General features: G+C 37.4%; 1 protein-coding gene across 3 annotated transcripts in view; it reads left to right on the top strand.

Moving 5' to 3' along the window:
- The window catches only part of FAF1 (Fas associated factor 1), a 529,666-nt gene that overhangs the window by 459,108 nt on the left and 45,928 nt on the right, over nucleotides 1-24,630 (top strand). For all 3 annotated transcript variants that reach the window (XM_040470188.1, XM_040470190.1, XM_040470189.1), the window contains 2 exons: nucleotides 13,458-13,538; nucleotides 14,530-14,607. In XM_040470188.1, the coding sequence (XP_040326122.1) occupies nucleotides 13,458-13,538; nucleotides 14,530-14,607 (159 nt within the window). The remainder of the gene's footprint in view (nucleotides 1-13,457; nucleotides 13,539-14,529; nucleotides 14,608-24,630) is intronic.

The raw sequence follows: 24,630 nt of genomic DNA, 5'->3' as shown, positions 1-24,630 counted from the left end.
TACATTGCAATCCAGGCCTATCTCAAGAAACAAGAAAAATCCCAAATACAAAATCTAACAGCATACCTAAAGGAAATAGAAGCAGAACAGCAAAGACACCCCAAGCCCGGCAGAAGAGGAGAAATAATAAAGATCAGAGCAGAAATAAACAATATAGAATCTAAAAAAAAACAAAACAAAACAAACAGAAACAGTAGACCAGATCAATGAAACCAAGAGTTCGTTTTTTGAAAAAAATAAACAAAATTGGTAAACCTCTACCAGGCTTCTCAAAAAGAAAAGGGAGAGGACCCAAATAGATAAAATCATGAATGAAAATGGAATTATTACAATCAATCCCTCAGAAATACAAGCAGTTATCAGGGAATACTATAAAAAATTATATGCCACCAAACTGGACAACCTGGAAGAAATGGACAAATTCCCAAGCACCCACACACTTCCAAAACTCAAACAGGAAGAAATAGAAAACTTGAACAGACCCATAACCAGCAAAGAAATTGAATCAGTTATCAAAAATCTCCCAAAAAATAAGAGTCCAGGACCAGATGGCCTCCCTGGGGAATTCTGCCAGACATTTAGAGCAGAGATAATACCTATCCTTCTCAAGCTTTTCCAAAAAAATTGAAAGGGAAGGAAAACTTTCAAAGTAATGAAGCCAGCATTACTTTGATTCCTAAACCAGACAGAGACCCAGCAAAAAAAGAGAACTACAGGCCAATTTCCCTGAGAAATATGGATGCAAAAATTCTCAATAAGATACTAGCCAATTGAATTCAACAGCATATAAAAAGAATTATTCACCATGATCACGTGGGATTCATTCCTGGGCTGCAGGGCTGGTTCAACATTCACAAATCAATCAATGTGATACATCACATTAATAAAAGAAAAGAAAAGAACCATATGATCCTGTCAATCGATGCAGAAAAAGCATTTCACAAAATTCAGCATCCTTTCTTAATAAAAACCCTCGAGAAAGTCGGGATAGAAGGAACATACTTAAACATCATAAAAGCCATTTATGAAAAGCCCACAGCTAACATCATCCTCAGTGGGGAAAAACTGAGAGCTTTCCCCCTGGGACCGGGAACACGACAGGGATGTCCACTCTCACGGCTGTTGTTTAACATAGTGTTGGAGGCTCTAGCATCAGCAATCAGACAACCAAAGGAAATCAGAGGCATCAAAATTGGCAAAGATGAAGTCAAGCTTTCACTTTTTGCAGATGACATGATATTATACATGGAAAACCCAATAGACTCCACCAAAAGTCTGCTAGAACTGATACATGAATTCAGCAAAGTCGCAGGATACAAAATCAATGTACAGAAATTGGTTGCGTTTTTTTTTTTAAGTTTTTTTTAACATTTACTTATTTTTGAGACAGAGAGAGACAGAGCATGAACAGGGGAGGGGCAGAGAGAGAGGGAGACACAGAATCCGAAACAGGCTCCAGGCTCTGAGCTGTCAGCACAGAGCCCGATGTGGGGCTCGAACCCACGGACTGTGAGATCATGACCTGAGCCGAAGTCGGCCACTCAAGCGACTGAGCCACCCAGGCGCCCCAGTTGCATTCTTATACACTAATAATGAAGCAACAGAAAGACAAATAAAGGAACTGATCCCATTCACAATTGCACCAAGAATCATAAAATACCTAGGAATAAACCTAACCAAAGATGTAAAAGATCTGTATGCTGAAAACTATAGAAAGCTTATGAAGGAAATTGAAGAAGGTATAAAGAAATGGAAAAATATTCTGTGTTCATGGATGGGAAGAATAAATATTGCTAAAATGTCAATACTACCCAAAGCTATCTACACATTCAATGCAATCCCAATCAAAATTGCACCAGCATTCTTCTCGAAGCTAGAACAAGCAATCCTAAAATTTGTATGGAACCACAAAAGACTCCAAATAGCCAAAGTAATTTTGAAGAAGACCAAAGCGGGAGGTATCACAATCCCAGACTTCAAGCTATACTACAAAGCTGTAATCATTAAGACAGCATGGTATTGGCACAAGAACAGACACATAGACCAATGGAATAGAATAGAGACTCCAGAATTAGACCCACAAACGTATGGCCAACTAATCTTTGACAAAGCAGGAAAGAACATCCAATGGAAAAAAGACAGTCTCTTTAACAAATGGTGCTGGGAGAACTGGACAGCAACATGCAGAAGAATGAAACTAGACCACTTTCTTACACCATTCAAAAAAAAAAAAAAAAACCCACCTCAAAATGGATAAAGGACCTGAATGTGAGACAGGAAACCATCAAAACCCTAGAGGAGAAAGCAGGAAAAAACCTCTCTGACCTCAGCCGCAGCAGTTTCTTACTTGACACATCCCCAAAGGCAAGGGAATTAAAAGCAAAAATGAACTATTGGGACCTCATGAACATAAAAAGTTTCTGCACTGCAAAGGAAAAAATCAAAACTAAAAGGCAACCAAGGGAATTGGAAAAGATATTTGCAAATGACATATCGGACAAAGGGCTAGTATCCAAAACCTATAAAGAACTCACCAAACTCCACACCCGAAAAACAAAGAATCCAGTGAAGAAATGGGCAGAAAACTTGAATAGACACTTCTCTAAAGAAGACATCCAGATGGCCAAGAGGCACATGAAAAGATGCTCAACATCACTCCTCATCAGGGAAATACAAATCAAAACCACACTGAGACACCACCTCACGCCAGTCAGAGTGGCTAAAATGAACAAATCAGGAGGCTCTGGTGAGGATGTGGAGAAACAGGAACCCTCTTGCACTGTTGGTGGGAATGCAAACTGGTGCAGCCGCTCTGGAAAACAGTGTGGAGGTTCCTCAAAAAATTAAAAATAGATCTACCCCATGACCCAGCCAATAGCACTGCTAGGAATTTACCCAAGGGATACAGGAGTGCTGATGCATAGGGGCACTTGTACCCCAATGTTTACAGCACCACTGTCAACAATAGCCAAATGATGGAAAGAGCCTAAATGTCCATCAACTGATGAATGGATAAAGAAATTGTGGTTTATATACACAATGTAATACTACGTGGCAATGAGAAAGAATGAAATATGGCCTTTTGTAGCAACGTGGATGGAAGTGGAGAGTTGTTATGCTGAGTGAAATAAGTCTACAGAGAAAGACATACCATATGTTTTCACTCTTATGTGGATCTTGAGAAACTTAACAGAAGACCATGGGGGAGGGGAAGGGAAAAGGAAAAAGTTAGAGAGGGAGGGAGCCAAACTATGAGATTGTTAAAATCTGAGAACAAACTGAGGGTTGATGGGGAGTGGGAGGGAGGGGAGGGTGGGTGATGGGTATTGAGGAGGGCACCTGTTGGGATGAGCACTGGGTGTTGTATGGAAACCAATTTGACAATAAATTTCATATTAAAAAAAAAAAAGAATACAAGTAGTGTAAGTCTTCTCTCTTCATAATTGTGTTGGCTTACTCTAGGTCCTTTGCATTGCTGTATGAATTTTATAATAGGTTTGTCAATTTCTACAAGAAAACGAAATACTGCCAATATTTTTATTAGAATTGCATTGAATATGTACATCACTTGAAGAGAATTGTCATATAAAAGTATTGACTCTTCTAATTCATGAAAATGTTGTATTTCTCCACTTATTTAGGTCTTTAATTTCAGCAGTATTTTGTAGTTTTCAGTGTACATCTTTCTGTCAGATTTATCCCTAAGTATTTCACACATTTTATGCTGTTATAAGTGGTATTTTTTAAATTATAGGTTCTAATTGTTTGTTGCTTGTGAATAGAAATGCAGTTGCTAGTTGTATATCAATTTTATATCTCACAACCTTACAAAATCCCTTATTAGTTCAAATAGCTTTTTGGTAGAATCCATATAATTTTCCATATCTCTGATAATTTTATGTGTGATAAAGAGTTGTACCTACCTTTTCACTCTAGATGTCTTTTATTTCCTTTTCTTGCCTTAAATTTGAAAATCAATCCGTGTGATTCACCATATGATTATCTCAATGGATGTAGAAAATGCGTTAGGCAAAAGCTAATGCATTCCTGATAGAAACTTTCAGTAAAGTAGGAACAGAGTAGAACCTGAAAAGACATCTATTTAAAAAAACCTATGAGCTAACATTTTACTGAGTGGTGAAAGATTGAATGTTTTTGTTTTTGTTTTTGTTTTTTTGATCAGGAAAAAGGCTGGGATGTCTGTTCATATCACTTTGTTAACCATTGAATTAGAGATCTAGCCAGACTAATAAGCAGTAACTCTCCATTCTTCCTTCCCTCAGTCCCTGGTTATCTCTGATATATTTTCTAGTTCTATGACTCTACCTACTCTAGGTACCTCATGTAAGTGGAAATATACAATATCTGTCCTTTTATTTCAGGCTTCTTTTACTTAGTATAGTGTCTTTAAGGTTTATCCATGTTATAGTATGTATCAGAGCTTCCTTCCTTTTATGGCTGAATAATATTCTGTTGTATCTGTATACCACATTTTGTGTATCCATTCATCTGTTGATAAACATTTGCATTGTTTCCACCTTATGGCTATTGTGAATAGTGCTGCTATGAACATGTACTTATTGACCATTTATATATCTTTAGAGAATTGTCTTTTCAAGTCCTTTGCCCATGTTTTAATTGGATTGTTCATTTTTATTGTCATTGACTTATAGTAGTTCTGGATATTAAATTCTTACCAGATATATGTTTGCAAATATTTTTCTTCCATTCTGTGAATGTTCTTTTCACTCTCAACAGTGTCTTTTGATGCACAAAAGTTTTTAATTTTGCTGGTGCCTACCTTATCTATTTTTTTTTCTTTTTAATACCTATGCTTTGTCATACTGAAGAAATCACTGCCTAATCCAAGGTCATGAAAATTTTCACCCATATATTTTTTAATTGATTTATTTATTTTATATATGTTTTTAAATTTATATCCAAGTTAGCATATAGTGCAACAATAATTTCAGGAGTAGATTCCTTAATGCCCCTTACCCATTTAGCCCATCCCCCCCACCCACAACCCCTCCAGCAACCCTGTTTATTCTCTATATTTAAGAATCTCTTATGTTTTGTCCCCCTCCCTGTTTTTATATTGTTTTTGCTTCCTTTCCCTTATGTTCATCTGTGTTGTATCTTAAATTCCTCATATGAGTGAAGTCATATGATACTTGTCTTTTTCTGACTAATTTTGCTTACCATAATACCCTCTAGTTCCATCCATGCAGTTGCAAATGACAATATTTCATTCTGTTTTATTTTTTAAATTTTTTTAAATTTTTTTTTTTTAATTTTTGAGACAGAGCATGAGCAGGGGAGGGGCAGAGAGAGAGGGAGACACAGAATCTGAAGCAGGCTCCAGGCTCTGAGCTGTCAGCACAGAGCCCAACGTGGGGCTCAAACTCACAGACTGCGAGATCATGACCTGAGCTGAAGTTGTTCAGCTAACTGACTGAGCCACCCAGGCGCCCCAAGATTTCATTCTTTTTGATTGCTGAGTAATACTCCATGGTATATACCACATCTTCTTTATCCATTCATCCATCGATGGGCTCTTTCCATACTTTGGCTATTGTTGATAGCACTGCTTATAAACATTGGGGTGCATGTGCCCCTTGGAAACAGCACCTGTATCCCTTGGATAAATACCTAGTAGTGCAATTGCTGTTTCCTAGGGTAGTTCTATTTTTAATTTTTTGAGAAACCTTCATACTGTTTTCCAGAGTGGCTGCACCAGCTTGCATTCCCACCAGCAGTGCAAAAGAGATCCTCTTTCTCCACATCCTTGCCAATATCTATTGTTGCCTGAGTTGTTAATGTTAGCCATTCTGACAGGTGTGAGGTGGTATCTCATTGTGGTTTTGATTCGTATTTCCCTGGTGATGAGTGATGTTGAGCATTTTTTCATGTGTTGGTTGGCCATCTAGATGTCTTCTTTGGAGAAGTGTGTATTCATTTCTTTTGCCCATTTCTTCACTGGATTATTTGTTTTTTGGGTGTTGAGTTTGATAAGTTCTTTATAGATATTGTACCCTAACCCTTTTTCTACTATGTCGTTTGCACATATCTTATCCCATTCTGTTGGTTGCCTTTTAGGTTTGCTGATTGTTTCCTTTGCTGTGCAGAAGGTTTTATTTTGATGAGGTCCCAATAGTTCATTTTTGCTTTTGTTTCCCCTTGACTCTGGAGACGTGTTGAGTAAGAAGTTGCTGCAGCCGAGGTCAAAGAGATTTTTGCCTGCTTTCTCGTCGAGGATTTTGATGGCTTCTTTTCTTACGTCTAGGTCTTTCATCCATTTTGAGTTTATTTTTGTGTATGGTATAAGAAAGTGGTCCAGGTTCATTTTTCTGCATGTCGCTATCCAGTTTTCCCAGCACCACTTGCTGAAGAGACTGTCTTTATTCCAGTGGATATTCTTTCCTGCATTGTCAAAGATTAGTTGGCCAAACTTTTGTGGGTCCATTTCTGGGTTCTCTGTTCTGTTCCATTGATCTGAATATCTGTTTTTGTGCCAGTACCATACTGTCTTGATGATTACAGCTTTGTAGTACAGCGTGAATTCCAGGATTGTGATGCCTCCAGCTTTCATTTTCTTTCTCAAGATTACTTTGGCTATTCAGTGTTTTATCTGGTTCCATACAAATTTTAGGATTGTTTGTTCTAGCTCTGTGAAGAATGCTGGTGTTGTTTTGATAGGGATTGCTCACCTATATTTTCTTATAAAATTTCATAGCTTTAATTCTTTAGTTTTAGGTCTTTGATCCATTTTGAGTTGATTTTTTATATAGTATAAAGTGAGAGCCCAACTTCATTCTTTTGTAGCTTTCCCAGCACCATGCATTGAAAAGACTGTCCTTTCTCCTTTGGATGATCTTGACACTCTTGTCAAAAATCAATTTATCTTATATGTGAGAGTTTATTTCTGAGCTCTCTACTCTGTTCCATGGGTCCAGATACATATCCTCTGCTAGTACTACAATGGTTTTTATTTTATCATCATCATCATCATCATCATCATCATTATTTGAAGTGTAATTAGCATGCAGTGTTATTAGTTTCAGGTATACAATATAATGATTCAGTAATTCTATACATTACTCAGTGTTCATCACAGTAAGTATTACTCTTAATCCCCTTTATCTATTTCAGCCATCTCCCCTATCAACCACCAATTTGTTCTCTGTAAATAAGTCTGTTTTTTGGTCTTTCCTTTGTTGGTTTGTTTTGTTCCTTAGATTCCACATATGAATGAAACCATATGGTGTTTGTCCTTTCTCTAACTTATTTCACTTAGCATTATACCATCTAGGTCCATCCATATTGATGTAGATGGTAAGATAACATTCTTTTGTATGGCTGAGTAATATTCCATTGTTTATAAGACTAGGCAAAGTACTACAGTGTTCTGATTACTATAGCTTTGTAGTAAGTTTGGAAATCAGGAAATGTCAGTCCTCTGACTTTGTTATTTTTCAAGATTGCTTTGGCTGCTGTTTTGGCTATTTGGGGTCCTTTGAGTTTCCATATGAATTTTAGAATGGATTGTTCTGTTTCTTTAAAAAATGTCATTGGTATGCACTCAGTTGTTTCTTAAAGAGATTTAAACAATAAGAAAAAAATGTCTGTTAATTTACCCACGGAGCTCCCATTTCCAGTTCTCCTTTGTGTAGATCCAGATTTCCATCTGGTTGGTACTGTGGGTACTTCTCCCTAAAGGACTTCCTTTAGCTTTTCCTCGATGCACATGCTGGTGATTAATTCTTTCACCCTTTGTATATCTGAAAAAGTCTTTATTTCATCTCCAATTGAAAGGTAATTCTACCTTTGATAAAACTTTTGGTTGACATGTTGTTTTCTTTCAGTGCTTTAAAAGATGTTGCTTCACTATCTTATCACTTGCACTGTTTCTGAGACAACTGCTTTCATTCTTAATTTGTTCCCCAGTACATATTATGTCTTTGATTTCTTTTAAGATTTTTCTTTTTATTATTAATTTTGTGCAATTTGGTTATGATGTGCCTGGGTGTAGCTTTCTTTGTGTTTTTATGTAGATTCTTGGATCTGTGGCTTTATAGTCTTTATCAAATTCAGAAAACTTTTGGCCATCATTTCCTAAAATAAGCTTTCTCCCCCCACCCCTGCACCCTACTCCCAGACTCAAATTATACTTAAACCATACTGCCAAAAGTTATCCCATAGATGACTTTCCATTTCCCTACCTCACTTGGGTCCAAAATAAAATCTTCTGGGACTCTAGGTTACCAAAATGGATAATCTAACTTGTCAGGTTCCATGCTACCTCATCATTGACGGCTCTAATTTTTCAGTTTTTTATTTCTGGTACCCAGGTATTTCTCTTTCTTTGTTTCTTTCTTTCTCACATGCTGAGTAATACTTTTTAAAAATTTTGTTACATTTTCTCTATCGTCTTTAAGTGTTTATATTGAGAGAATTTCAAGGTATCTTGATCCATATCTCTTCAGGGATACATACCAGAGCCATCTCCCTGTTTACAAGGTTTTACTCAACAGAGCAAAGAGCAAGGTATATGTTCTGACCTGGGCATTCAGAAGAAGAGATAAATACCATATATGTATGTACATATTTGTGTATGTATTTGGTAAGTATTTGAAACAAGCCTAACCACTATAGCCTACTTCAATTTGATAATTCAGAACTTTGCATTAGCCTTTGGGTATTAACTGATGATTACCAATTTTAAACACTACAGAGGAGTAACAAGTTACATCTAAATTCCATTTCAGGTTAAGTAGCTCATTTAGGAACCATTTGACAGCTCAGAATGTTTTCATTATTTTTAATGGTTTATAGGGAAGTCTGACTCAATGGCTACTGTCTCAGAGAACTATACCAAGCCACCTAGTCTGACACAGTGGGAAAAAAAAAAAAAAAAAACAAAGGCTTTGGGGTGAGAAAGGTTTTTAAATCTTTTAAACATAGGTTTATTTTATTTTTTTTTTCAACGTTTATTTATTTTTGGGACAGAGAGAGACAGAGCATGAACGGGGGAGGGGCAGAGAGAGAGGGAGACACAGAATTGGAAACAGGCTCCAGGCTCTGAGCCATCAGCCCAGAGCCCGACGCGGGGCTCGAACTCCCGGACCGCGAGATCGTGACCTGGCTGAAGTCGGACGCTTAACCGAGTGCGCCACCCAGGCGCCCCTAAACATAGGTTTAAATTCTAACTCTTGTACTTCTTAACAAGTCACCCTATTACTCAGAATAAAAAAAATACATGTAAATAAAAATTACTAGTTTGAAGAATACTTAGAGACTCCAGAACTTGAGGTGTATAACTGTTTGAGCACTGGTAATTCCATTCATTCATCTAACAAATGTGTATTTAATGCTTGCCATATGTAAGATAGTACGCTAGATGCCATAGGAAATACAAAGACATATCAAATGGAGTCTTTTCCCTCTGGGAGCTTAACAGCTGAGGTAGGAAACAGTAAAGAAACATACAAATGAGTATAGCACAAAGCAGTATGAGAGCGCAGCTACAAGTATGCTGTAGATGAAAGGCTTCAGTGGAGGCTATCACTTAGTTCTGAGCGATCCCACTTCACATTTTGGTGTGATAAAGAGTATTTTAATACCCAGTAGCCCAAGCTCTAGCCCAAGCAGCACCTGAAACCAGTTCCTGAACCAGCTGTTCTACTTCCACACAATATACATGTATTTTTCGTCACTTTCTGCAATGTGCCCACTCAGATTTAGCACAGGGAGTCTCCGCAAGGACTATATTTGTAGGGTAGAGGAGAAATTCCAGGAGACACATGTATAGATATGAGAACAAATTAGTGCATGAAATGTTAATCACACCTGGAATTTTCCTTTAAAAAATCTAATCATATAGAATAATATGGGGGAGATGCCTAAGCAGTGTTCTTTAAACCTCCAAATTGGAGATGATAGTGAACAGGGCAGTTAGAGAAGCAAGTATAAGATCCATAAGACAGAAAAGAAGAAATAATAGCTATTCACAAGCAACTACCAAACAAGTAAGAAGTTCTGACCATGATAAGTTTAGAAAAATTCATGCTGAGCCACATGCCTGATCTGGCCTTTCTGTCTGATAGTCCAGGAGGGCTATGAGCAAGGAAAAGAGCATTGGTTTGTAGCAGACAGGAGAGAAGAAGCTGTCAGGAGACCTGGATTCAAGTCTAAGTTCTGCCACTGACTTAATGGGTAGTCTTGTATGAATCCTCTATCCTCATGTGATTTTAGTTTCTCCCTCTATATAGTGGCTCTTTTGTACATGTTGTTCTCTTATATTGCTTTTTTTTTTTTGTAATTTTTTTAATGTTTATTCATTTTAAAGAAACAGAGAGAGACAGAGCACAAGCAGGGGAGGGGGCACAGAGAGAAAGGGAAACACAGGATCCAAAGCAGGTTGCAGGCTCTGAGCTGTCAGCACAAAGCCTGATGCGGGGCTCAAACTCACAAACCGGAAGATCATGATCGGAGGTGAAGTCAGACACTTAACCAACTGAGCCACCCAGGCGCCCTCTTATATTTCTATAAAAAGCTGGTAGGATTTTTAATGATAGAGCTAATGGAGCAGAACTATTACAGGTAGAAAGAGAGTGACATTATTTAAGGAATAAAAGTAAAATAATGCAAAACTTGAACACCGAACTCTTCACAAAAAAATGATGAAGGTGATCCAAGCAAGCAAGATTATCTGTGTCTTCCCCTATTAAACTATGGCCTGCATCTGCATCCTCAGTGCTGATGTGATGCCTAATATGAAAAGGAGGGTACAGGGAAGAGAAGGAAGCAAGTTAGCTGGTGCAGGAAGTCCTCTCATAACAGGTGCCACATTTTGTGGCAGAGATCCCTATATTTAATGGCCTTTCATATCTGCAACAGTCTGTTTTAAAACAGAGCTGTTTACTTAGAATGCTTTTATTACCAACTATATTTGTGCTCAAAGGGCTTCCAGCTGTGGTAGCTTTTAGAAGGTCCCTTTGTTGTCTGTACATAGTGTCATAATAGGTCATTTCTGCCCAGCTAGTTGATTTCATTGAGTCAGGTAGGGTTGCATTTTTGTTAAGCTATTCTCTTCCTCCTTAATTTTTACTGCAGACAATAAATATTTTGTGCCTGGAAAGATAGTTTATTTATTCAACAGATGCTTATTAAACACCTCCCAAAAACTACACAATGTGTGAAACCCTTGGAATATAGAGGTGTGTAATATAGATAAGGACCCTGCCTTTATGATGCTTACAGTGCCATGGGGGGATCTCACATTAAGGAAATGATTATATGATAATTAATTGTCATTGTGATAAAGGTTTTAAAGGGACAGTACAGAATGTTACAAGAGAAACCTAAACTAGAGGAGTGGGATCAAGAAAGTAATGTAAAATTAAAAATTTAAACATCTTAAAGTATTTCCCCATTTGAAATATAGAAAGATAAGTTACTCCCGTAGGTTATATTAAGTATATTGGGGATTTCTGAAAGGTAGACTTGTCCACAGAGGCATAAAAGCCTTAGAAATTCAATCTTTTAATATAATAAATAACGGGAAAGGGAGACAGAAGCAAAAACGCATAGCTTGCTACTGGCCAGGATTGGATTTGAATACAGATCTGCTAATCTTCCCATTACCTCTCCTCAGTGACTTATAAAATAAAGACATTATGTATCAAATATATAGATCAGCCTTGGCTAAATGAACTATTAAGTGGCCACTGTGTACAAACTTGGATATGGAGTGGAGGAGGAGTTCACAGAGTAATGAATTAGGGAAATGCTAATATAAACAGAAATGCACAAAATATAATTATCAGGCTGATTGTATCTGGTCGTAGTAAAACCTAGTATATATACCAAAGTGGGAAATACCCAGCTGGAATTAGTGAAAATATATTTAAAGATGTATGCTGTTTCTCTAAAATATGAATACTAATTGCTTAGTACAAGTCTCCAAGTGGAAGTGTTTAAAACCCATTTTTATTCATGTGTAATATTATATGACATGTAAATTATCCCTGAATGCTTCACAGCCTGAGTGATCTCTCAGGTTAAATATTGTTCCTGATATAAATCACCTAGCATACCCTTTCATCATAGATAGTATAGCAATTAGCTTTAGCCAGCAACTTATAATTATTTCAGATTTTTTATTTAAAAGATTGGGAATCAGTGAAATGTTACTATTTATATCAGAGATTTTGGAAGTAGCTGAATCATTGAAACTAAAAGGAGATTGAGGCTTCAGAGAGAAGGCCAGTCTTAAATGGGTATCAGTGAGAGCACCTAAGTATATATTGAATTGGGAAGACAAAACATTAGAAAGTATTAAGTTCAGCCATATGAGATTTCCATTTTTAGAGGTCAAAAACATTCAGATATTGGTGACTTTATATGATTCATTCAGCTATGACACAAAATGGCCAAAAAGGGAACCTATATTCTAATGTCAACAGGTGTGGGTATTTATTAAATTTAAGTACATGTAGAAATTCTGGTAGTTGAATTAACTTTTAATTTCATATGAAGTAATTTAAATGTAGGCAGATGCACAATCACTTCAGAAGCTAAAAATGTTTTTTTCTTTTTTTTTTTTCAACGTTTATTTATTTTTGGGACAGAGAGAGACAGAGCATGAGCGGGGAGGGGCAGAGAGAGAGGGAGACACAGAATCGGAAACAGGCTCCAGGCTCTGAGCCATCAGCCCAGAGCCCGACGCAGGGCTCGAACTCACGGACCGCGAGATCGTGACCTGGCTGAAGTCGGACGCTTAACCGACTGCGCCACCCAGGCGCCCCAGAAGCTAAAAATGTTTTAAAGGATCTTCAACTTGGATAACTGCTTAAGTCATCCACACTTGATGAGTGTGAATGTTGTTGGAAGCACTGAGTTCGATAACCAAGCTTTAGTGGTGTAGTGTGGACTGTAGTTAACCAGGGTATTTTGCTTTCAGCTTCTTCTCATGCTGACCAGAGGATTACTTTCTAGTCCTTTACTTTCTCCCAGTCCTTAGCCTCAGTGGTGACAACGCCAAGTTTATCTTTAAAAAATCAGGAGAAAAGGGGAAGGGAATTAATCATTGTGAAAATGAAATGTCAAGTGCTTTGCAAGACCGTTTATATGTTATTATATTTGAGTCTCGCAACAACCCTATGAAACAAATGCTATTTCTATTTTATAATTGAAGAAACTGAGATCCAGAGAGGTTAAATAACTTGCCCAAGGTCACACAGTTTATAAGTGGTAGAGCTAGGCCTAAACATTCTTATTTCACCATCTACTGTGCTATTCTTCTTGTTTGCTTATTTCTATCCTATACACTTTAAAGCGCCTTATTTAATTCTAATAAATTTACACAGGACTAAGACAAGATGATCATCATTGTTTTCTTCTATAAAAAAAAGTAATATGGTAAAAGACATTTGAATCTTTTCCTTTCTTTTAAGGATGAACGTGAAGCCAGAGAAAATGTGAAAAGAGAGCAAGATGAGGCCTATCGCCTTTCACTTGAGGCTGACAGAGCCAAGGTAGGTTTGGTCAAGGGGCTTCTGAGACAAAAAATTCAATCCTAAATAGTCTTTTATTATTTATTTAAGTGCCAGCCCTTTTATCATCTTAATCCATAAGAATGTTAGATTTGCAATGGAGAAAGCTAGATTCAGTTAACAGAATATAATTCTACCCGTGGCTTTTGAAGCATGATTCATTTTGACAACACAAAGTTTTTTAACACTCATGAAAAATGAAAACAAAAATAGGCCTAATATTTATTTTACTTGTTTTTTAACCAGTCTGTAGTAAAAACTCAGCAATGTTTAAACCACTGATTTATTTAATACTTCTTGAGTACCTGCTTCTGTACTGAGTATTGAAGGAGGGAAAAGAAAATAAGCCACAATTTCTACCCTCAAAAGACTCACAATGTGGTGTAGAATAGATTAACTCAAGAACATAGTTAGCTATAATACTTAGGCAAGGATCATAAAAGTCATAAGGGAAGCACTGAGTTCTGTGAGAGATTAGGGAACAAGAGTTTCAGTGGAAAGTTTTTTTCTAGCTTTTTTTAGAGAGCTAATAAGTGGAAATCTGCTTAGGGAGAGTTTCATGGAAGGGGTTAAAAATGTGAACTGAATAGAGAAAAAGGGTAGGAGACAAGAGGTGGTATATGCTAGCAGCAAGGAGCCAGAAAGCATGGGTGCGTGATAGAAGCTAATGCAGATAGAGCCTGATATTTGGGTATAGGAGAGATAGCAGAAAAGACCAGAAAAGAAGACCAGAGAAAGGTCTTCCGAAGAATCCTGAATGCCACACTCCCAGAGCTGAACAGGTGTTTATATGGGTACTCAACATGATCAGAGAGCTATACTTTATTGTTCCTTCCATTTCCACTCTTGTTCCAGAGAGAAACGTTTCTATTATGACGGTGCTGGGCGTGAGCTCTCTTCCCCCTCCATCCCCCGCCTTTTTAAGTAAACCAGTGTTTATTGAGTGCTGGCTCCCTTTCTCTTTTATTGACAGAGGGAAGCTCATGAGAGAGAGATGGCAGAACAGTTTCGTTTGGAGCAGATTCGCAAAGAACAAGAAGAGGAACGTGAGGTAGGGGATAATTTCAAGTAAAGTTATTCAAAAGCTAGGTTTATTTTCACTGCATTTGATATTGAAGATACTAATATTTCGTATAATGTCTTTCCACTTTCCCCAGACCCATTTCAGTATGGAAGACCTAACCTTTCCTTGAAAGAATCATTCCTGCTCTATTGTATGGAACTCTTAGAAAACTTGACCTTATACTAGTTTCATGCTTTTCTGTTCTTTTCAAGAAATTCCTTTTCCTTTTTTTACATGACAAATGCTCCCATCCTTCCTGGATATTGTCTCACCCCAAGAATACAAAACTGTATTTTCGGCCCCCTTCCCAGTCTTCACTTTCCCCACCAAAAGACACTGTGAGTTACTTCTGTGATATCTTCATTGGGCCCCTAAATATGGGAAATCCATTTAGCATGGCTTATTCCCCTCTTCCCAAGTTCCTGTCATATTCAAAACAATATAGAGAATTTTTCACTTACTCATCTTGCAAATATTTTTTGAATACTTAGTACATGCCCAAAATCTGATCAGGACTAGAGATAGAGACATGGGTCATCCCCACCAGGAGCTCATAGTCTTGTAAAAATAGAATTACAAAACTATGTGTAAAAGCTATAATAGAGATGTGCCTACAGTGCAGTGGGAACAAAGAGAAGGAAGGGATATCAAATGATTTCCTAGGATGGGTTCACAAAGAAGGACTTTTGAAACTTTTTCTAGACATGGGATTAACAGCAAGATTTACTTATAAAAAGAAGTCATCTAACAAGTGATGGAAAGGCCTGGAAGGCTCTAACTTGGGCTAAGGAAAACTCCATTAGTCATCGTTCCTGGTCAGAGGATGTCACTTCATACTTATTCAATAAATGTTTTTTGAACAAGAATTATGCTAAGCACTGAAAGAGAAACAAAAGATAATAAAACAGTTTCTACAAGAAATTTCATCTGGTAGGGAAGATACGACATGTCTACAAGGAACAGCAAATCAAGGGAAAACCATGCTAAATAACATAGAAGTATACTTAGAGAGTTCATTAGCAAAGTAAAATCTTTCACAGCTTTGAGAATCAGACTACACTATAGAAGAAGTGATATTCAAGCCATGTCTTAAAAGATGTGTAATCTTTCACTGTTTGGAAATCAAAGTTTATTCATATTCAAACACATTATTGAGTGCCTATCACAGACATGCAAAATACGATGTCTGCCAAACCCTAGTCTCTGTACACTGAAAACTCTCAATAATGGAAGGTAGATTTATTGAGCATCTTCCGTGTATCAAATACTTTTCTAGCGGCCTTACATATGCTTACTCATTGACCATTAAAATAAGCTACAAGCTTAGAGATTTTTCTTTACAAATGAGAAAACTAAAACTCTTTGAGAAGTCACACAAAGAAATGGAAAAGCTGCAATGCCTGGGTGGTTCAGTCAGTTAAACGTCTGACTCTTGATTTCAGCTTAGGTCATGATCTCACGGTTCAGAAGTTCAAGCCCTGCACCAGGCTCTGTGCTGACAGAGCAAAGCCTGCTTGGGATTCTCTCTCTCCCTCTCTCTCTGCCCCTCTCCTGTTCGTGCATTAAAAAAAAAAGAAATTGGAATATAGCTGAGATTCTCACCAAGTCTTTATGACTCCAAAGCTCATGATGTTTCACTTACTTCATTCCAATACAAAGTCATACATCATTGCATGTGTCTATAGGAATCATGTTTGCAATGTTTCACAGAAGTTAAGAAACAGATTTGTCACTATGCTTTTAGGCTATTTCAAGAAACATAGTTTGAAAATTTAGGACTCTCATTTTTGATGCTCTTTCACAGTGCACACACTCTCACAATAGTATATCTTAAAACCATATACTTGCTAAAGGTCAGGTGTACACAATTAACCACATGTTCTGGATCTAGAGCTTAGTAGTACATGTACTATCTTCTGGTGATTTATCTTATTTACCCCACGCTAAAATCTGTTCTCTCTCCCAATGTAGATAAAGCCTGTCCTCTCACAGAAGACCCCATAAACATCCTTTACATACTTCAATATCTATGTTCTGGCTACAAGTATGTGAGAGGGTGGAACACTCTATTTTGCAACTAGTCATTATTGCACTTATCCATGAGTGTACTCCCAAAAAACACAAGTTCAGGTAATACTCCATACTTTACCCACCCTCCCCCAGAGAGTCACAGTTAAAGGCTCTTATAAACCCCACCATTAAGGAACTCTTTATCTTCTGTGTATCTTAATTTACTTAAGTCTTATCCAAATTTATTTGACCCTTTTTTTTCATGGAGCACCAATTAACATATTTCAGCACACTCATGTACAGCAAACAACTCCTTGGGAAAGGTGGTTTTATTGTGCAACCTCTAAAGAAACTGAGACCCAGGAAGATTATACAGTTTCCCTATGGTCACCAAACTGGTTGGACACATAATCTGGACTAGAAGCCCAGTCACCTGACTTTTTACAGTAATACTGCCTCTCCTTCTAACCAGAAATCCTAACCTGTATAATTGTATTGAGAAACAAGAATGGTTTTATTATTTTAATTATCTCTAGTATTTCAAAATCTTTTGGAAAGATGAAGTATTAAATAGTCAAATCACCTTGGTTACAGTGAAATTCCTTAGTAGTTGGTCTCATTTTGCTGTGTGGTAACTGTTGTAGTGAAATCAGCAAAATCTAGGAAGACATTCTTATCTGGTCTTTGACCATGATAAGGAGAAAGGCTCTAAAGCTATTCTCAAAGGACAAAAAAAACCTCCCATATTTTACCAATTTATATATTTTACGTGTTCCTTCCAAAATGAGTTTCAAGTATTTTACATAAATATGTGCAATTCAAATGGATTAAGGAAGAAAGAAAAGATACAATAATCAGGACAAAGGAAAATAAAGCCAAAAGTAAGATTAACATTTTGACAACAGACAATCCAGCATACCCACCTGCTCAGGATGAACCACAAAATTTGTTCGGTGCTTTTCTTGGGCTAAAATGATTGTTTACAAGTTTCACTTAATCTATTACATCAGATAAAGACCAGTTTATCAAAAGATGCCCAGATTTTTCAAGTACTAAGACCTTAGAGCAATGCTTCTTATGATTTCCTTCAAGAGGAAACTGTGCAGGGACACCTGGGTGGCTCTGTCAGTTAGGCATCCAACTCTTGATTTTGGCTTAGGTCATGGTCTCACGGTTCGTGGGATTGAGCCCCACATTTGGCTGTGTGCTGATAGCACAGAGCCTGCTTCGGATTCTCTCCCCATCTCTCCCTGCCCCTCCCCCCACCTCAAAAATAAATAAACTTTAAAAAATGTTTTAAAAAAAAAGAAGAGGGGCGCCTGGGTGGTTCAGTCATTAAGCATCTGACCAGCTCAGGTCATGATCTCACCATTCATGGTTCAAGTCCCCCATCGGGTGAGCTCCAGTCCTGCTTCAGGTGAGCTCCAACCTCACTTTGGGTGAGCTCAAGCCCCACTTTGGGTGAGCTCGAGCCCTGCATTGAGTGAGCTCAAGTCCTGCATCAGGTGAGCACGAGCCCTACTTCGGGTAAACACAATCCCCACTTCGGATAAGCTCTGCTTTTCTCTCCCTCTCTCTTTCTGTCCCTCTCTCCCCCTCTGCCACTCACTTGCTTGTACCCTGTCTCTCTCTCTCAAAAAAGAAAAAAAGGGGGGAAGGGGGGAACTGCAATATGGTGAATACTATAGCTACAGCTATAATAGCAAAAGCAAGTCCTATATAACAGCTTCTTACAGCTTTATATAATTTGAAAGCATAAGGCCAAAGCACAGTTTACTAAAAGCACCTCTGCAGGACCCAAATAATGTATTTTTTGGTGGTCCAGCTTAAAGGACAGATTTTATAGTTACTAGAGAAATGTATGAGCTACATATTCTTTAAGAAATCTTTTCTAAGTATTGAATTTTGCCACCAAGCTTTTGGTTAGTAGAAAAGGTTTCAGCTAAGATTTTTGGCTCTCAGGTCTTTTAATCAGTCAGTATTCAGCAAATATTTGTTAATCTCCTTTGTGCAAATCACTAAATCGGGTGCTGCGGCATGTATGAGACCTAGCCCCTGCCCTCAGGGAGCTCACTAATACAGGAGGGTAGATGAATACAAAATAATTATAGGAAAAGATACTATACATTATAAAAATCATTAAAATAGCACAGAGTATTAAAAATATTTAGAAGAGGATGATTTCTGACTAGGAAAGCAATAAAAAAGATTTCACAGAGGGAACATGGCTTTATGGTTAAAGATGAAGTGGAGGAGCTTTTTGGATGGAGTCATGAATAGGTGGATGGTGAATGTATGGGAAAGGGTAGGGCATGGGCTAGGTAATATGAATAAAGAGAGAAGGACACAGGGCTTCTTCAGGGAACAGTAAATGGACAAATTTAGAACACTGTCTAATAATTAGATAAGGTTAAAAGAGCCAAGTTTTGGAGAATCATGGGTGAGAGAGAATAGGCACAAAGCTATTCCCTTTTGCTGCTGGTTAAGTTTTGCCTATCTCCCCAAAGTTGTTTTCTGGTTTTGGTGGGTTGTTTTGTTTTGTTTTGTTTTGTTTTGTTTTGTTTTGTTTTTGAGTTTATTTAAGTAATCTCTGTACCCAACGTGGAGTTTGAACTCACAACTTTAAGATCAGGAGTTTCATGCTCTACTGACTGAGTCAGCCAGGCGCCCCCAAAGTTGTTTTCTTTTACATCTTGGTGCCTACTCTAATCTTAAAAGACCATTAAATGAGAGAACAGAAGAACATGGAATTAGAAGCCTTGGTACTTCCCTTTAGTTTTCTGATCTGCTCTTTATAACCATCCTACAAAACTCACTTGAGTATCATTACCATCTTACAGATGAAGAAATCAGATCATAGCAGGATTTAAAAGCCCATTTTATTTACTTATTTATTTGTATTTCAGAAAAAGAGATCATGAGCAGGGGAGAGGGGCAGGGTGGGGGGTAAGAGAGAATGAGAATCTTAGGCAGGCTCCACACTCAGCACAGATCCCAACACAGGGCTCGATCCCATGAACCATGAGATCATGACCTGAGCTGATCAAGAGTCAGATGCTCAACCAACTGAGCCACCCAGACACCCCTAAAAAGCCTATTTTAAAATTCTTAGCAAACATTTGCCTGGTAAAAGCAGAACCAGAGCTCCTACTGGTATACTTGCTACCTGTTATACTACATTGAAAGAATGAAAGTGGGAACATGAGTAGACTATTAAAGTCAAACTGTTCCTTATAATTTGTATTTTTATCTTATGTAAGTTGCTTCTTGTCCCACAAAAATAGCACCACTACATGAGCCACAAAGGTAATCATCCCTACTATCATCATCATCAGTAGCTATTAAGCAATTAATAAGTGCTAAACCCTGTGCTTAGCACTTTACAGACATGATCTTATTGAATCTCTGTTAACAACTTAATAAGGTAGGTGCCAATACATGAATTCACCTTATTATAACTATAGAGACCACAATTTATTAGTTTCAATTTGAAGTATTCTGCCATTGTCTTCATGAACCATTAAAATAGACTAGAAATTCTAGTTTCACAGTATCCAATTACCAACCTACAGACTGTTCCTCATATCCCAAAAGCAGCCCAAAATTCATATATCTCAATTTTGGTCATGACTGTTTGCCTCGATTTACTTTATCCAGCAGTAAGACTATATTTGTTATAAGCAATCAATACTCTCTAGATGGATGATTGGTTGCCAGAACAGAGAATGGTTGCAGAATTGGGTCAGACCAATTGTTCTCATATAGGATCCGTTCTGTTCCTTTGATCACATCAGTATCATGACTTTAAATACTGTCTGTACACTTGGCATCCAAATTTAAATCTCCAGGTCCTCCCTTTCCCTGAACTCCAGACTTGAATATCTAATTACTAGCCCATCATCTCCACATAGATGTCTAATAACATCACAAACTTAATATATCTTAAGTGGAACAACTGATCTTATCCTCCCCACCCAAACTTACTCCTCCTGCAGTCTTCCCTATCTTAATAAGTGGAAAATCTTCTAGTTGTTTGAACCAAAAACCTTAGAATTATCCTTGACTTGTCTCTTTCATGCCATATTTAATGAGCAAATCCTTTTGGCTTTACCTTCAAAATATATGCACAACTCCGATGCTACGTACCTATACCACCACTACCATTCTCATGCAAGCCACCATTATCTGTTACCTGGGTTACTTTAGTAACCTTCCAACTTGACTTGATGCCTCCATTTTTGCCTTCCCTATATGTCTTTTAATAAGTCCTTTTAAACACAATTGGTACATCATGTCACTTCAAGACCCAGATGGCTTCATATTTCAAAATACAAGTTAAATCTTTACAGTGATTCTAAGCGTATGCAGGATTTTTAAAAAAGAAATTGATGAAGTGATTCTAAAATTTCTATGAAAAGGCAATCGAACTGGAAAAGCCAAAACAATTTTGAAAAAGAAGAACAAAGTTGGAAGATTGACTCTACCAGAGTTCAAGACAGCATATTTAAGACATTGTGGGAACTGGCAGAAGGATAGACCCACAGTGAAACAGAATAGTCCAGAAATAGATTTACACATATGATCAATTGATTTTGACAAAGGTGCAAAGACAATTCAATGAAAAAAATAATAATCTTTTCAACAAATAATGCTGTGACAGTTGAGTATGCATATGCAAAAAAATGTAAAAACACCAAACAATAAAAAAAACAAACCTCCCAGTCCATTTCTTGTATCATACACAAAAAACAAGTCATAGACCTAACACTGTTAAAGTCCTCAAAGAAAACATTGGAGAAAAATCTCATGATCTTGAGTTAAGCCAAGATTTCTTAGATCTGACACCAAAGGCACAATCCGTAAAATAACAAGTATCTAAATTATACCAAATCAAAATTAAGAACCCCTGCTGATCACAGGGCACCTTGGTGGCCCACTTGGTTAAGCATGTGACTCTTGATTGCGGCTCAGGTTGTGGTCTCCTGGTTCATGGGATCCAGCCTCTCATTGGACTTAGTGCTGACAGTGTGGAGCCTGCTTGGGATTCTCTCTCTCTCTGCCCCCCACCCCCGCCACCACCCTGCACTCACTCTCTTGCTCTCTCCCTCAAAATAAATAAGCAAACATTAATTAAAAAAAAAAAAAAAACTTATACCGTTCAAAAGACACTGTTGAAAAGACAAGCCACAGACTAAAAGAAAATCATATATCTACTGTCCAGAATGCATAATGAATTCTCAACATTCAATAATAAAATGGACAAAATATTTAAAGAGATACTTAACCTGGTGCCTGGGTGGCTCAGTCGGTTGAGCCTCTGACTTCAGCTCAGGTCATGATCTCATGGTCCATGAGTTCGAGCCCTGTGTCGGGCCCTGTGCTGACAGCTCAGAGCCTGGAGCCTGCTTCGGATTCTGTGTCTCCCTCTCTCTCTCTCTGCCCCTCCCCCGCTTATGCTCTGTCTCTGTCTCAAAAATAAATAAACATTAAAATAAAATAAAGTTAAAGATACACATACCATGTGACCCAACAGTCAGACGCCTAGGTATTTACACAGGTGAAATACAAGTAACAGTAAAATTTATGTTCACAGAAAAATCTGTAGTTAATGTTTATAGTAGCTGTATTTTAGTCACCAAAAACTAGAAGTTAACTAAGTGTCAACCAACTGAAGAAGGAGTAATCACACTGGTATATTCGATGGAATACCACTCAGCAATAAAAGAATGAACTACAATATAGTCAACAACATGAATGAATTTCAAATGCATTACACTGAATGAAGAAAGCCATTTATATGATATTTATGACTATATTTATGCAACATCCTAGAAAAGACAAAACTGGAGGAAAAATAGAAGTTGCCAGGGACTAGGAATGGGGGAACTGTGTGGGGGGGGGGGGGTTGGGGTGATAGAACTGTTCTTTATCTTGATTGATGTTATATAAATATATGCATTTACCAAAACTCACAAAATTATACACTTAGAGGGACAGGTTTTTACTGTATATCAGTTATACCCCAATTTTAAAATTAGGAAAAAAATTATTACATGGGCTACTCAAAGCCATGTATGACTTACTCACCCTTCTCCTTTGATTCCTCTCTAATCAACTGCATCCCCTTCTCCCCCTGATCTTTCTGCTCCTGCCACATTGGCTGCCTTGCTATTCTGCAGTCAGGCCAGGCGCCAGGGCTTGACAGTTACTGTGATTACTGCCTGCGATGCTTCTCTCTGACCTAAATGTCCATGTGACTCCCTCTCTCTTTTAGGCCTTTGCTTACTGGCCTACAGTTTTTACTTATTGAGGCTTACAGAGTTTAAAGTTGTACCCCTCCCTCCTACCAGCCTCCCTGTGCTCTCTCCATAGCATTCATCACTTGGTGACAAACTATACATTTTCTTATGTGTGTATTTGTTGTCTTTCTTCCACCCTACTAAAATATAGTTTCCACATAAGCAGAATTTTTTTCATCTATTTTGTTCACTGCTATTTTCCTATCATTTAGAACAATGGCTGGCATATAGAAGGTGCTCAGTAAGAATTTACGGAATTAATGACTGTTAGCTTTAGCCTATTTCAAACTCTTTCAACTAGCTATAAACTGTTGTATATGTGAGTATGACGGGTACTCAGAAGCCCAGAAGATAATGTGCATATGCATGTATTTATGTATGCATGTTGTGTATGTAAATTAAGTCAGTCTTTGATTCCTACTGTAAGAGATTGGTGTACGAATATATTATTTTTCCTGTTTAAAAAATGTAAGTGCATAGAAACTGTCTTTTCTGGGTATCTATCTATAGTTCCTAATTTCACTTCAAAGAAGTCCCCATTTCTCATCCTTCAAATGTGAATGCTTTGAGTATTCATATTTTTTAGTCAAACAAAAAGTCCAAGATCAATTTATATTTCCAACTTATACTAGGTTTCCTTGTTTTGTTACAAACCTAAAATAATGCAAATAAAAAATTATATTTGTTGAGCAAATCAAATTGAAGTTTAACAATGGTGTTTACTATGACTGCTATTCAAGTGTAGGTGTCCTTTATGTCATTGTTTTACAACAGTGTTTACTTATATGAGGCCTTTGTTTTTAGCCAGTATATTTGAAACTTAGCTACTGATGTATGTTTGTTCTTTTTTGCCAGTAAAACTTGGGTATTCACATCCCAAGGTTGCCAACTTACCTAATATCTCTTCATTGTTTTCCACATTGGGACCACTGGTGTGGGATATCTGAGGTCTGTTTTCATTCTGGGGAAAAGCCCTGGAGACTAGGTGCATTGAGGAAGCAGATATTGTCTGCACAATGAGTGGGGTAATGAGCTACTGTTGTTTATTCTTCTGTAGTATAATTGGTTGAATTCAGACAATAATGTAGCATCTGTTGTTATAGTGTGCAGGGAAATGTCAAAATAGAAGGCAAGCATACAGGTGGATTAAAGGGAAGAACAGGAGGAGAAACCAGGAAATATCACGTTAAGTTCTGATTTAAAGTAGGTGCAGAGGGATTATAATAACGATAATGATAACAACAACAACAACTGTCATCTGTTGAGCACCGTATTACAGCGTGAGGTTCAATGCTAGGCACTTAATGAGTGCTGGCCATGTGTCAGCACTTGCTAGATGTTTTACAAACATTACTACATGTTATACAAAAAAAATTGTGAGGAAGGTATTATTGGCCCTATTTATTATATGGGATAACTGAAGTTCATAAAGACTGTTATATGCCTATGAGTCAAGATTTGAACCTCTGTCTGTCATACCCAAAGCCTGTTTCCTAACCATACATAGCATTTAATTGTTAAAGTTTTTTAAACTGCAGTGTTAGCAGTCAGAATAGTGATTAACTTTGAGAAAGATAATTTTCAGGAAGGGGCAAAAGGACTTTTGATGGCCAGTTATATGGGTATGTTCACTTTTTGAAAATTTATCAAGTTGTATACTGTTGCACACTATCTATATACATTGTACCTTTTCATAGCATAT

The sequence above is a fragment of the Herpailurus yagouaroundi genome, unplaced genomic scaffold (genome assembly GCF_014898765.1).
Source record: "Herpailurus yagouaroundi ecotype Mexico unplaced genomic scaffold, PumYag 77, whole genome shotgun sequence".
Taxonomy (NCBI): Eukaryota; Metazoa; Chordata; class Mammalia; order Carnivora; family Felidae; genus Herpailurus; species Herpailurus yagouaroundi.
This window is presented reverse-complemented; position numbering and strand designations above follow the sequence as displayed.